This window comes from Rhea americana, unplaced genomic scaffold, assembly GCF_003343005.1.
Source record: "Rhea americana isolate MKP2758 unplaced genomic scaffold, rheAme1 scaffold_75, whole genome shotgun sequence".
NCBI classification, from domain to species: domain Eukaryota; kingdom Metazoa; phylum Chordata; class Aves; order Rheiformes; family Rheidae; genus Rhea; species Rhea americana.
This window is the reverse complement of record NW_028186923.1, coordinates 3,334,452-3,349,144: the sequence shown is the minus strand read 5'-3', so window position 1 is coordinate 3,349,144 and position 14,693 is coordinate 3,334,452. Positions and strand designations below refer to the sequence as shown.

Here is a 14,693-nt window from a genome sequence, read left to right as displayed (position 1 = left end):
CTAGTAGCTCACCTGAGTAAGTCTCATCCTTCAGCTCTCAACTGTGTTTCTAGTTTWAGAGCCCCGAAGTTTTGCCAGGACGCCTGTAAATGCTCCAGGAATGCAGGAATTAATGCGCCAATTTGAGCCAAGGGCCCGTCTAAGCAAGGATCTCGAGGGAGATGAGAGCCAGTGCCATGTTTTATGTTTTGAAAAAAACACCTCTGCTATGRATATCTTTCACACTTTATTTCTTCCTCATTCCCACCAGTTTAGTGGCTGATCTCATAGCAGTTGGTGCTGGGTTTTTTGTAGACAGTTTCTCTGTACATGCAGATTATGAGTCTCGGCTATTGAAAATGGGTCTCTACAAATACTCACGACCTTAATCCCTGCTCTCAGAGGTGGAGTGTGTCGAATTCATGCCCTGCAGTCAGTGTAAGATAGTTTCTCAGAGCAGAGATTAATTTCTTGCCTATGAGGCATTTTTAGACAGACAAAGAAACACCTTGCCTTGTACAGAAAATCAACAACCTTTCAAACGATTCGGTGAGCCAATAACCTGCAAGAGCGTAGTATAGACAGCTGATTTCTTTCCTTCTCTAAAATGCTGGGACTTTTTTTTCCTTCTTMTTTTTAAGAAAAGGAAACCAAACCAAGCCAAAGCAAAGTTTTCATTCATATGCATTTCAATTTCGTGCCAAAAAGTTACTTTGAATCGAAAAGCCAACATTTTTCCCCCAGTGCTTTTTGGAGGAGGAAAACTATTAGTCAAAATTGATRTTTCCCTGTGGCTCTGATTTTGGCTAACTGACCTGTCCTTTTATTTCCCTTTCTGGCAGAAGAGAGCAACAGCCGCCTGCCTAGCTCTTGCCCTGGCTCAGCAGCCGGGTGACCCACCGTGATGCCCRTGCTCTTCTCTTCCAGGTGCTCCTTTTCAAAGGTCTCAGCATCCCCATGCTACCTCCTGCCGGCACTTCCACCTGGGTCCCCAAGCTCAGCTCTCAGCCGACTTCACCCTGCCTCCTGCAGTGCAGCCCCAGCCGGGGCTGACACCCCACATGGCCCCCGCACACCAGCACAGTGGCCCCCTGCACCAGCCCTTGGCACCGGTGCCAGCCCTGCCCTTCCAGGACGTGGCGGGACCTTCCTTCCTACCTCAGGCGCTACACCAGCAATACCTCCTCCAGCAGCAACTCCTCGAGGCCCAGCACCGTCGGCTCATGCCCCATCCCAGGTAAGGGTGTTTTGAGCTTGGACAGTTGGGAGACAGTTTTTTTCGGGGGATCTCCAGCAGGCTGCAGGGAAGCTCTTGTGATCCTCACTCCTGCAAAGCACCTTTGGCCAAGGGTGCAATGCTGTCATGGTGCTTGCTGAATGTGCTGGGACTTTGGCAAGCTGGGCTGTGGACCCCCACAGGACTTTTGCCAACAGCTGCAGGCCAGCTGTTACCTCTTGACTATGCCTTTCTCATGGGGATCCATGCTATGCACATCTAATTTGTCCCATAGTCAACTACTATAGTCACTCATAGGAGAATAGCTACCATAACACCTTGATTTTGTAGTTAACCTATCCTGGATCACAGAGAAAGCAGTAGACTGCATGCACAAGCTACACTTCTGTAGCTGTTGTTTCAAAACCTCAAAAAGAAATTTTATTCATATGTCCTGTAAGTGTGTGGTTTTGTACACGAAGAGCTTGCTGCTCTGTTCTAGGCTTCCTGRCTGTGCTCTGGCTACATGAGGAGAGAAGGATGCTGTTGATCTTCTGAAGCATGTTCAGTCAAAAAAGCAGCCTAAATTCACACTGGGCTGATGACTGCAAAGTGAATTACTGTTTCTCCACGGAGGTGGAAATGGATGTCTGGCCTTGTTCTGAGTCTGCTTCTTGAGCAAGAGATTTAGATAATAAGTAGGACAGGAAGACATTTTTGGAAACATATGGAAGATGCCTGTGGGTTGTGCCCATGGATCAAGGGCTGGTGAATGAGCCTCTGCGGTAGTGCTGCATTTGGGAAGACTGCTGCAGATGGAAAAGTCTTTTTTCTCCCCAACACTTTCTGTCTGCAAGTTGTGCATTCTTCTCATCCTTGTTTTGTTTTGCATAAGCTGGATTTTAGGTGGATTTAATGATTATTTAATAACTGGGTAGCAAATATATGCAAGGCTGAGGCGCTGATGATACAAGTGTTTACCTCTTAGTCATGAGCCAAATTCAGATAAAACCATGGAGTACAATTCCATGCAGAAACTGCTTCTGTAAATGCTGTCAGCGTTATATCTGCAAACAGGCTATCAGAGAAAAGAAATCCTGGCATAGAAAAGGTCTTGCCCAGTTCCAAGGCTCATTTCTGCAAGCAGTCAGTGCCAACTGTGTAGGAGAGAGGTGTCTGAAACCTTACTGCGGTGGGGGACACAGTCCTGAAACCTGGGTCATGCCTTCAAGAGAGGAGCCTCTGTGCTGTGACAGCCTGGGAAATTYTTTATCTAGCAGTTTTCTGCTCCTTTTGCTCCAACATTTTCCTGGAGATTTACTTTGTGACAGCTCCATTCCCATCAGTAAGCAGGGACTCAGTAGGGAGCTCAGGGTAYGACTCTGTAATGCAAATCCTGCTTGTGCATCCAGCTTGCATCTCTCTAAATACAGAGATTTTGGTATCTGGTGCTGATGAAGTAGCACATATTCCTCCCCTAAGTGAAGGTAGTCCAAATGAGGCAGGACTGGAGCCCCAAGAAAAACCTCGCACTATTTTCTATCACTTTCCTCCCAAAGGCAGCAGAGGCAGGGAAGGAGGAGCTGGAGCCTGACCTGGCCTGTCCATTSTCCAGAGAAAGGTTGGATGGAGAAAGGAGGACRTCTGTGGTGTCCTCYGGGCTTCTAACACTTGCTCRTCTCCTCCTCCCGCAGGCGGACTCAAGAGCGCATCTCTATCCAGCCTCACCGCTTGCACCCCAGCTTCGATTTCAGCCATCAACTGCAGACTCCACAGCCCATGGGGCCCCAGCCCAGGTACTTAGCCGAAGGCACAGACTGGTAAGTCTTCTACCTTTCCTTCCACCTAGTCTTTTGGATGAGATTTTTTGAAAAAATCCTAAGCAGGCWGGTGAGGTTAGCCAATGTCACCTTGCTCCAATGCTTTTGCGAAAAGGTAATGCTTGTRCTCATTAGATAAAACACTGCTAGCATGCAAAGAGGGAAAACTCATCTCTGGGAGGGCCATGAGTGCATGCTAAAGTCCTACGCAGACTGAGCAAGCGCATGGTTTCAGCATAGTCATTTTTTGCAAATGTTTTGCTAGACGTGTGTGATAACATTAAGGCATCAGCTTTCCAAGCTCTCTCCACCCACGGATGTAGGGTGCACCTTAAACAGCAAGCTTCCCCGGGGGATTTTCCCTCTGTAGGGCATTGCCTCTGGCGAAGCATTGTTGAGGGTCTTTTTTCTGCAGACCAACATCTCTGGCTTAACACGATCTTCTGTAGTCCAACAGCACTCAAAAGAGTGGCCACAACCYTCCCCATGGTCTAAATCAGGTGGGGCAATGCTACCCTAACCCGTAGGGATAAAAGAATTAATATTTGTTAATTGTTTTCAAACCATAGTGTTTGATACCCTGGAAAAGCCAAAAGGGGAAGTGGTTGCTCTRTTTTCAGAGCAGGTTTTAAGCTCTGGCGCGATTATGAAGGTAAGAGGCCCTACTTTGCAGAATGAGAAAATAAAGCATATTTTTGAGTAGCTGAGCAAAGTCCATTCTGTGCACTGAATGGAAAAAATAGCATGTGGACACATAATTAGAGACAATCATAACGCATATGTACAAGGGGGCCAAAACAAAACAGCACAGGAAGTGTCAGTTATGGCATTTCTGAACATCTGAGTGCTTTGCCCTGAGTGCAGGCCCTGAACACAGGGCTTTCCCCCCTCCAAGGGTAATAATATGCAGCCTAAAATATGGCCAGATCCTTCTGCTATTTTTTTCTCAGGTGTTCCCATTAYTGGCACCACTGTGATCTGAATTTAGCCATTAAGACATTGCTAAGATCAGTATGCAAAGAGGTTGACATTCAGTCTGGATGGATTTTGTCTTTCTGTCTCTCTTGGCACATCTTGTGCTTAATTGTAATCATTAGAAGAATCTGATAAAGCATCACTTARTATTTCCCTCCTCCTCCCTTCTTCTGGCCCATGTTGCTCCACAGCCTTGTAAAACCTAAGAAGCGAGGATGGCAGGAAAGCATATACTGTATATGTAGTTGGGTGACTTACTTCTCCTCTGGGCAGCTGTACAATTTTGCCCAGTGACCCACCCGAAAACATTCGTCTAATGTATTACCACATCAGTGGCACCGATGCCAGCTCGAAGGTGGTACTGTGCACCCTAACGTGATGTGGGAATGACAGGAATAGTTGGAGGTAATCAGTCATCTTGGACAGCCAAACCTTGATTAAAATGTTCTGGTAAACAAGGAATAAACTCCTAGTTGGTTCCTTAAATGCTCTTCTGAATAGAYATTTAGTGACTACTGTCCAGTCTTTTATCTCAGGCCTTATCTGTCAGTTATTAGTTACTGGCAGCCAGTACAGTGTAGGTGTTGCAGCTCTTGGATCTCATAACTGAGCATCAAGGTACTCTGCATGGAGCACAGGCTGGGAGGCAGTAGCTGGTTTTGGTTTTCTTCAGCTGATGTGCTCTGCTTGTCCATGGCAAAACACTAGGAAAACACCATTCCATGAAGTGTTCTGCTGCAGACCTATAGCATCACTTTAAAAACCTAAATATCAGATTTAAGGATTGGATGCACAACTGCATGAACAGTTCAGCAGCACTGTTGCTGCAATGGCTTGTGCAAGCTAGTAATTGCCATCAGTCTTTAAGAGATCTCTTCACCTCTTGATCTCAAGGCACTTTGTAGACAGATGTTATYTTGACTATTTTGCAGGCGGGGAGTTGAGAAGGCAGAGAGAAGATGGCCAAGGCCATTCATTGGGTCAGCAGCAGGGCTGAAAACAGACTCAAAGTCTCTTGATTTCCAGCTGAGCCCTCTGTCCACCTTGGGGCTGTTTCATCCCATCTTGAATGATGGGATAAATCTCTGACAGTGTGACATGGGAGGTGGACARTGCCTCATGCTGTGGATTTGTGCCYCATTTGTCCTCCTGTTGGTTGTCTCCTGAGTTCTGTYGTGGCCAGGTTTGTCTGTCTAGCTGGCTAGCTGCACGGGGCAAGCAAGGAGTTTGCTTGAACTTGTTGCAGGGGACTTACTTGGGGGCATCAAAACATTGGAGTTGTTCCCTACTGCATAGACAGTTCTGAGTAGAAGATTTCTGCRTTTACTGTCCCCTCACATCCATTTTCTGCTGCTGGGCAAAAGCAGTTTCACAGCTGCTTGAGGGTGCATCTGGATGGCTCCTGACAAGCTGTGGTGCTAGCCACCATGGCTTGGGCGGGGGGTGGGGGTGAAGAAGTTTGACGCTGAAATAGGAAACAACCCCTGCGCTCTAATTAGCATTGCTTTGGCAAATGTGAAGACAATGGCTATTAGAGCACCGGCTTTTGTAATTGTGATAAAGCAAATGACACTCACAGCACTTGTTTGCTGAGAGATTCTTTGGCTGGAGCAACTGAGGGGTAGGCTAATTGGATTAGCGATGGAGATGTTGTGTTGGGTCTCCACTCCCAACAGTGAGGGTAAAGAGTTTGCCTGTCTTTGCCTGCCGGATGGCATCTGCACAGAGCTGAGGCATTTGCAGGGGCATCAGGAATTTTTGTCTGACAGAGGGGTCTGAAGTGAGGCCACTGAGATAGGTTGTTTTTTTCTGGAAGGGTTGAAGTGCCCAAACCCACCCACCCGAGTCCCGACCCCAGTGCCTGTGTGAAGCTCCCGTTCTGCTTGCCCAGGCCAGGCTGCAGAAGTGGGGGTCGAGAGGAGTGCTGAGCTCATCCAGAAGTCTCTTGAAACCACTACCTTTTCTGGATAGACACTGCCCTTGTCCTCTCAAGTCCTTCTTTGACCTTGTCTAAGAGATCTCCAAGAAAAGCACAAGCATGTCAAAAAGCACCCAGCCAAATCCCAATAACTGTCCAAAAAGTCTCATTACTGTTCTGCCCCAACACATTCAGGTGAATTCCTACAAAACCTTAGAAGCAAAATGTAACTGTTTGCAATGATACTGGCTGGAGCCGGACCTGGTCTGGCCAGGAGCCATTACTGAGCCTGGGGGATCGATCAGAGCCACCAAAACAGTATTCCTCTTGCTCTGTAGTTAGGCTGTGTCCATAAAGCTCTTGATCCCAGCTGACACATATGCTAACTGGTAGTGCTCTTGCTCTTTTGTGCTGGCTTGGGAAAAAGGTGACCATATAAATCTGAGGAAACTCACTTTAAAGCAGTTGCATCACCCTGGATTGACGCGTCAAGATGGAGGCRCTCGCAGCAGCCAAGAACCCACTGAGGGCATGTTGCTTTCTTCTGCTGTGAGCATGATCTAACTTGTTAAAGACAACAGCTGGAGGAACTGGAAATAAAAACCACAYCATCAAAACTGTGCATTTTTTTTGTCTTGCGCCTGCAGGGATCTCAGTGTTGACGCGGGCCTGACTCACGCCCAGTTCCAGGTTCGGCCGGTCCCGCAGCCCTATCAGCATTACTTGGCTACACCAAGGATGCACCACTTCCCCAGGAGCACGTCCTCGACGCAGATGGTAAGTGAAGTGCTTTCACCGAGAAATGTTTTATGCATTGTCTGCCAGCAGGCAGTCAAAATAAAGGCTGTTATCTCTCTATCACCTGTCTGCTGAGGATCCCACTTATCTCTGGCTGTGGGAGGGAGCGTCTGAAAGGATCACGTTGCATCAGTGCACTCTGGATTAGAGAAAGGGAGAGAAAAAAAGTGTAAGGGAAGATGTTTGGCTGCTTTGGAAAATTGCAGTCAGYGCTATTACTCCAGACAGGCGCTTTTTGTAACTGAGGGTGAATCTGGTCCTCATCCTTGGGAAAAGGCTCCTGCATGCAGATGGCTTCATGGACGGTGTCTCATTTGGGTGGGTCCCCATCATGCARCTGCTGGCTGCATAGGCCTCRGCGTTGTCTGTAAGGTTTTTGCATRATCTGTTACGTGGGCAGAGACTGGGGTTATTTAGGGGCCCTTCTCTTAGTAGGGTATTATATCCTGAGTCGAGCTATGCAGGGCTCTGCTAGTCCTTAAGGCATCCTTGGAAGCCCCGCAGTGGTGTTATTTCCGCAGCTCTCGAGGTGAGATCTTGACACCTGAGCCCTACTGCAGGGCTAAACCATCAGAGCTCAGATGAAGAGGAATCTGCCCTTTTWAAAAAAATTCTCTTTTTAAGCTAGCCCATGTTGAGGGCTTGGAACCACAGTGTTATAGATGCAGCAGAAATTATTACAAGTAGTTTATTCGTATGAAATGTATGTTTTTAATTACCAATTTATAAGAGATCTATTTAATAAACCTCATTTTTTTCTTGTTTATTAAAAGGCTTTTATTGGTGAACGTGTCAGTCTGCTCTTTAATTTCGAATGTTCAAAGTGCTTATTTTAAATCAGGACACATGAGGGATTTTTACTGTACTAATACAGGTGGCTTTATCTTTCTTCTTTACTTCTCRCAGGTCGTTCACGAGATCAGAAATTACCCTTATCCTCAGCTTCAGCTACTTGCTCTTCAGGGCCTGAACCCAAATAGGCACACATCCGCTGTGCGGGAAAGCTATGAAGTACGTATCTGGTGGACTGGAATTATTATTAAATTTCTAAACCCTGGGAAAGTGTGCAAGCTTTGACGTAAATTTGGACAGCTCCACTTTGCGGCACAGAGGCAATGCGGGAAGGGTAGGGCTGGAGATACAGGCTCTACTCAGGCCCTTTGAGTCAGCCAAAGAAAGGGACTGAGACGGGGCCAGCTTGGAAATATCATCCTCGCTCCTGCGTTGGCTGGGAAACACTGGGGAGGTAGCACAGATTTGGTGAAATGCTCACAAGTAGATTGAGGGCTCCAGCAGTTTTAGTGTTAATCGGGAGGCAAAGGAGCTGAAAGGTTTTGGTGAAAGATAATCTAGTCTGGGGCTGCCCGAGGTTGACTCTGGCTCAGTTTATGTCTGTAAATGAAGTGCTGAATTTTTTCCACGCCTTTGTTTCCCTGTCCGTCAAATGGAGATCTAATTCCACTCTAATTTCTGCAATATTTGACATCCAGCTCTCAGCTCTGTGCCTATAACCCCTAGCTTGAGACTTGAGCTTATCAGTTCAGGCTTCAGCACTCAAATCCGTCATTAAAGCCCAACCAAATTGCTTTCCATGGAAATTTCCCTGAATGAAACTTCGAGGAAGGAGCCTCATAGGCCAGGACCTGGTGCCTGGTGGCTCCCGCTGGTGACTCCCACTTACCCCTGGGGTCTGTGTCCCGGGCGCTCTCCTGACAGCTTTTTGCCGCTGTCTCTCTGCTGAAGGAGCTGCTGCAGCTGGAGGACAGACTGGGCAGCGTGAGCCGGGGTGCCGTGCAGAACACCATTGAGAGGTTCACCTTCCCGCACAAGTACAAGAAGGTGAGCTGAGAAGTGGCAGAGCTCGCGGCCAAGAGCTGTAGGCATGGAGAGGACAGAGGAAGGATGTCAATGGGTCACCAACCTTGGGGTYGGCAAACAGATGCTGTAAATTGGCATATTCCCCAAACCGGGGAAAAATGTAAAATACGGACCTATCGGGGCCTGTCTCTCATTGCAGGGGTCCCAGGCTGATGTGTTGGTAGAGCTCAGCTGGCTGTTTCTCACTTCTAGGCTAGAAAGCTGTAGGCCAAATTTTCAAAAAGATCCCACCCAGCACATGCAATTTCCCGCCCTCTGTGACTTATCCCCCCATGGTAAGAAAGTGCACACACCGAGGAGGCTCCATGCATGCCAATCCACTCCTGTCTACATGTAGGTGCCACTGCCCACACGTAAGGGAGCCTTTCTGCTGCACCAGCGTTTGCTTAACGGCCTTGCTTTGCCAGGGCATCCTTTCCTGGAAGGCCTGTCCCCTGACCTGAGGAAACTTGAGGCCAAAAGTCTTCTCCAGGCTGGTCTTGGACTGAGTTTGATAGAGCTAAATAGAAAATGGGAGAAATGCTTTTTTTGTGTAGTAATCTCACCTGCTTGCTGAAGACACCTTTCATTGCCTAGGTTGGAAGCGAGTCAATCCCTCTTCGTCTCTCTTGGAGCACTTCTCCCCTGGATGAAGAAAAATGATGTTAATAAGACTGGATCTGTGTACCGGGGGAAAAAAGGCTCGCAGGCCAAACCCTGCCTCATGGGACGGAGCCTGTGGACGAGCCCTTGTGGCTGCTGTTCCCGGCAGTGGCACTCCCCTGGGGCTCCCYGGCTCTTGGTGGTGCTGCCACCATCCCCATGGCTGGTGGAGTGCTCCCAGGAGCTGATTCCTTTACACTCTGGGTATTTTGGCCAGCCAGACTTCCCTAGCCTGTTGGATCCAGCTGATAGACGAAGTCCACGTCATTCGCCTTCCTCTGACTCCACAGTCTTGGGCAAGCATTAGAAAGTCCAATCCTAACTGAATTATGTCTTTCACCTTGCCACAGAGAAGACCACAGGAGGGCAAAGCTGAGCAAGAGGATGGCGAGGAGTCGGACACCGATGAGAAGTGCACAATCTGTCTATCCATGCTTGAAGACGGAGAAGACGTGAGGTATGATCCTCCCCCTGCTTCCCTTTCCCCCCCTCTCCACCACCTTTCCACATCCCAGCTGTGTTTTTGGGTGTAACTTGCTGTGGTGAGTTGGGGAGGGAGGCCCCTGCCCTTGTCCTGGCAAACCCTACTGGAACTCTGCAGGGTCCAGGTGAACAGATGCTATTTCATGGACGTTGGTATGGGCCACGCATAGAAAGAGCTCTGCAACAGCAGGAGAGCTGTTTTAAATATCATTTTACGTGTTTGGAGCACCTGCATGAGGGCCTCATAATTGGGTGGCRATGGGCCACATTGCAGGTGGCAGAGGACAATGGAGGTCTGAGGACCCTGAGATGGCCATGTGGAGCTGAGGGACAGCTGATTAGCATCTGGGCTTCAGGGATGATCAAATTAAGGTAAAAGCCCATCATTCTGGGCCATGGTCTTCAGCTCCCATCCACTGGGAAGGGTGTAGATGTCCCCCCCCCTTCACAGATGTCTGCCAGCAGCAGCCACTGTCATTAATCATAGGAACAATCTGCTTCAGAGGCATGGTGGTTTTCTGAGAGTTTTTTAGCCCAGAAAGATGCTGTCATCTCCAAGCTGCCACACCTGTGGCAGCCCCTTTGGCCCTCCTGAGGTYGGAGGCTGGTCCCATGGACCTCTTCCAGCCATGTGACCCTAATGGCAAGGYGCTCTTCTTTCTGCAGGCGTTTACCATGTATGCATCTCTTCCACCAAGCGTGTGTGGATCAGTGGCTGGCCACCAGCAAGAAGTGCCCGATCTGCAGAGTGGACATTGAAACACAGCTCGGCTCGGACAGCTGAAAGAACTGGCGGGACGCACCATTTTTCCTTATCAGGTCGTATGGCCATCAACCCTTGCAGCAAAATTTTGCCTTCTGAGCCATTTGATTGAGAGGAAAAGTCTGCAGGCAAGTTAGCGAGAAGGAGGAATTGGCGGTACGATATCTAGCGGTAGGAGATATTGCACGTACAGGATWCTGGCCCAGTGAAAGCGAGCTGGCGTTCCCGGAGCTCAGAGACCCCGTGCTGCAGAAGATTTAGTCTTGAACATGAAGGAACTAGTTGTGGTAGTCTGGCCTGTCAATCCTGCATTTCATGAGGATTGTATATATACCTCTCAAATAAGTAGAAACACGTTAGGGGTTCTTTAGCTATTTCTATGGATGGCAGCTGGAGCATGTTAGCTTAAGAAATGTTGTGTTTGATGCCCTACTCATCTTGTGGTGGACATGTTGCTGTTACCTAATTTGCACCAAATATTTTTTCATAGATTCCTTATTTTGGTGCCTGATTAATACATTGCAAAGGAGGAATAGAGAGGTCAAACTTTCCCACCCTCAGGGGGGAAGAGGCGAAAAAGCAAAATCCTGTTTACAGTCAGAAGGGTTGCGCTCTTTGCCTCAGTCGCATGTACTTCCTTTCCTTGTGTTTACAGTGTGTTGCAAATTTAGAGACGCCTGGAAAAAAAAAAAAAAGAGAGAGAGAGAGAGAGAGAATGAAATGAATGAAGCAATAGGGAGACGCTTCGTTCCTGCTTATCTGCTGGTGCTGGACACTTTCTGTAGGGGCACAATATTGACATGCGTTCTATTTCTTTTATTTCTATAACTTAACGAAGTAGCTTGACATACCAAATCTGAGGAAGGCCACGGGCTGTCTTTACGATTGTAACTTTCCATACCGCTTTCTCCTGCGAGCTGTAAGGCCTGTTGGCTTTGGCGGCTGTTGCTGGCACTCCGCGTTTCACCCGCCGTGGCGGGGACCCCCTGGGCAAAGYGGGACGCTAGGTTGACCCGTCACCGCGCTTGCAGTAACGGATGCATCACGGTGCAGGTCTGCTCATGGGTTCAGGAGCTCCTAGACTCTTTGCCAGTCCAAAAAGATGAGTACTGGGGTCCACTCCCGTAGTATAGCCGCTCGGAAATCACGGTAGGAAGGCGATGAGGCCCCCTCCTCTGCAACGCGAAAGCACAAGCCGATGCGCTAACTAAAGACGGTATTCAAACTGGAGAAAACCCAACGTGGCAGACCGTGTGTGAAATTCCCAGCGCYGCGGTGCTTCCCATGCGTCCCTCTCTTCCGGCTCCCGGAGGGACGGGCAAGCGGAGAGCTCGGATCTTCTGCACTTTGCCTCCTCCCTGGCGAAAAAATTGCAGCGTTTGAGGGCTTAGAAASAATAAGAGAAGGAGGATACAGCTCAGGTGGAATTTGGAAGTCTATTTTTTATTATTTATTTTTTAATCCACTCATGGGCTGCTGTGGAAAATCTCTCAGAACAGTTCTGATAACAGRATGGGAGAAAAAAGGCAGAATTCACGTAGTTGGTAGGAAAATGCTGACGATGGGAGCATTTCCGCACAGGAATGCAGTTTTACAGGAGGATTTGCTGCTTTCTAGAGGGGCTGGATTTTAAAACCATGCCAGAGCACCCATATTTGTACACACGCACGTATACACACACTTTTATACATACTTACATATATATATATAAATATATATATATGTATATACACACACACACACATATTTTACTCTGTGTCCATATGGAATATAGAGTGATTATTACAAAAGGAACCAAGTGCTAATTTCTCAGTCTCGTTATAATCATGCACAAGATAGAGTTAGGCATTAGTCCCTGAAGTGCCAAGGGAGTGGGTCTGTGAGCTGCGGACCGCAGGCTGCCAGCCCCCAGGACCGAGCGGCAGCAGCCCGGCTTAGGGCTGGCCTCTCCCTCCCTCTCTCTGAAAACCCTCTGCAGAATCACTACCGGCAACTGAAAAGCCTGTTCTGTTTTTTTTTATAATGCCTTAAGGGAGCAAAAGAGAGATGCAGAGAAATAAGGGGAATTAATCAGAAAGTTTATGCATTTAAACATTTACGCGGAGGGGACGATTTCGAGCTCCCACGAGCATCTGTTTCGCCCCTGGAGTAGAAACTACCACGGGGGAGATCGCAGGAGCCCCGCGAGCTGCAACGGGGAAAGCGCCGACCCAGGCGGCCTCCGACCCACGTGGGCTTTTCTTGTTCTTTTTCTTTTTTTCTTTTTTTTTTTTTTTTTTTTTTTTTCCTTAAAGCCTATGCGAAAAGTATTACTCTTTGCCTAATGAACAAGCACAGTTTTTAAAATTGGTGGAGAAAAGCACCAAACTCCCATGGTCTCGTGTGAATGGCGGATGCTGCGGTGCGTGAGGACTTGCAGCGTCTGAAGCTGCGCCGGTGTGTCAGGTTCCTTTGCGTTTAAATAATTTGTACGAGTAGACTGCGGTAATAGAATGAGTTCAAAACGAAAAAAAAAATTCTCTAGAAACAAAACATTGATAGTTTACAGGGTTTTGTGAGTTTAAATGCCTTATATTTAACAATCATAATTTATGACTAACTTGTAGATATTGTGGGTTCTTATTTAATTATTTTTATAGTTGTTTTTTGCATTTTTAATTATAATTTATTTATTTAGAAATTAATACTAATTTTTTTTATTACTCCTATTACCTCATTTTTGCATTGTTTCTGGGAATGGAATGCTTTGCATGCATCGGTACTTAAAAAGAAATTAAACATGGGATGTGTTTGGGGGGGTAATGCTTATCTCGTCAAAAAAAAAAAAAAATCAGGGTGTGTGATTACAAACTGTATTACTGTGGTGCTGTTACCTTGGATACATTCCATAAAAATGCAAACCTTTGATTCTGTATGCTGTGACATAGTGGAAAACTGCAATATAGTGACGGTGTTTAGCACATATATATGAATATTATTTGCACTCATAATCAAACTCCGGTGATCCTTCCGCTCGCGTCCTTGCACATTGAGGGCRAGGAACGGTGCTGCGCAGAACCAAAATGTTTCGGTCGCGTCTCCACAGCCCGGACGTCGCTTTGCGGGGAGGGGGGCAGCCCCGGGGGGCTTGGGCCGGCCGTGCTGGAGATGCAAAAAAAAAAAAAAAAAAAAAAGGCGGCGGGGCTGCGCGGTCCCCGCCGCCCTCCTCGGCCGTGCCCTCGAAAGGCTCCGTCGGGAGAAGCCGCGCCGGAGGGTCGCGGCACCCTCGAGGATATTTTAACCTTTAAGCCATAGCCGCCCGCTCGGTCCGCACGGCCGCGCGGGAAGGCAGGACGGGGACAGGGTGGGACGCGCCTCTTAACCAGCCCACGGGGGCTTGGATGCGATTTTTTTGGGTGGGGGGGTTAGGAGGGCACCAGTGTGCCTGTACCTTAATTTTTCCTCTTTGTCCCTTCAGGGTGCTGCTCCGCTTTGYCGACTCTGTCTTACCCCGCGGTTAAAACCCCCTCCGCGTTTTCCCTTGCTGCTTTATAACGCTCCTCCCCTGTAGCCTGGAGCGATGGTTCGGGGTCATGTGGGGACCTGGGTCGGTTGTCCCCCCCCCCCCCGCAAAGACACCGTGAAAGGGATGCGTAAAACAAGGAGCGAGCAAGCAAAAATCCTCTCCTTTAATGGCACGGGCTAGTGAAAGGATCACCCACATTTTTGTATTCCTACTGCTGTTCTGTTGTGCTGTGCAACATTTTGCTACATAGACTATTTTATAGAAGAAAGCTAGAAAAATATTTATTATTAATATTAAAGCAATAGCGCATTGAAGAAATGAAAAAGACATTAGAAATTGTGTAAAATGCTTAGATTCACTTTTGGTGGATTTTTTGTACTTTATTTATTACTAATAAAAYGAATTGCATTGCTAACTATACACCTGTGCGCTGCAGAAGTGACTCAGTAGGGCACTTGCCGCGTCTTCGTTTACCTCGTCCCCGTGTCGTTCCTCGGCTTTCTGTCTCCRGCGGGGGTCCTGTGAGGCAGCAGCCGCATTTCAACCCCACTAAAGTCAGTGCCTAAAGCCTTCCCAGCAAGACCATCCAGTTTAGGAGGAAGCCCTTTGCTTTTGGCAGGGCGTTTCCGCCTCCTGCTGAATGGGAGCAGCATGTCGGTGCACGAGAACGCGTTTCCCCTTGTTCATCATCCAGTGAAAAGCAGTGATTTGTGACC

General features: G+C 47.9%; 1 protein-coding gene across 2 annotated transcripts; it reads left to right on the top strand.

Moving 5' to 3' along the window:
- Positions 1 to 961: 961 nt before the first annotated feature.
- ARK2C (arkadia (RNF111) C-terminal like ring finger ubiquitin ligase 2C) lies at positions 962 to 14,367 on the top strand. 2 transcript variants are annotated; one of them, XM_085322161.1, is made up of 7 exons: positions 962 to 1,216; positions 2,890 to 3,015; positions 6,556 to 6,685; positions 7,613 to 7,717; positions 8,450 to 8,545; positions 9,577 to 9,683; positions 10,376 to 14,367. In XM_085322161.1, the coding sequence occupies exons 1-7, from the start codon at positions 1,041 to 1,043 to the stop codon at positions 10,491 to 10,493; spliced, it is 858 nt and encodes a 285-aa protein (XP_085178287.1). In that variant the 5' UTR covers positions 962 to 1,040; the 3' UTR covers positions 10,494 to 14,367. The 2 variants fall into 2 exon arrangements, with proteins under 2 accessions (XP_085178287.1, XP_085178288.1); XM_085322162.1 differs by lacking the exon at positions 8,450 to 8,545.
- The last annotated feature ends 326 nt before the right edge of the window (positions 14,368 to 14,693 follow it).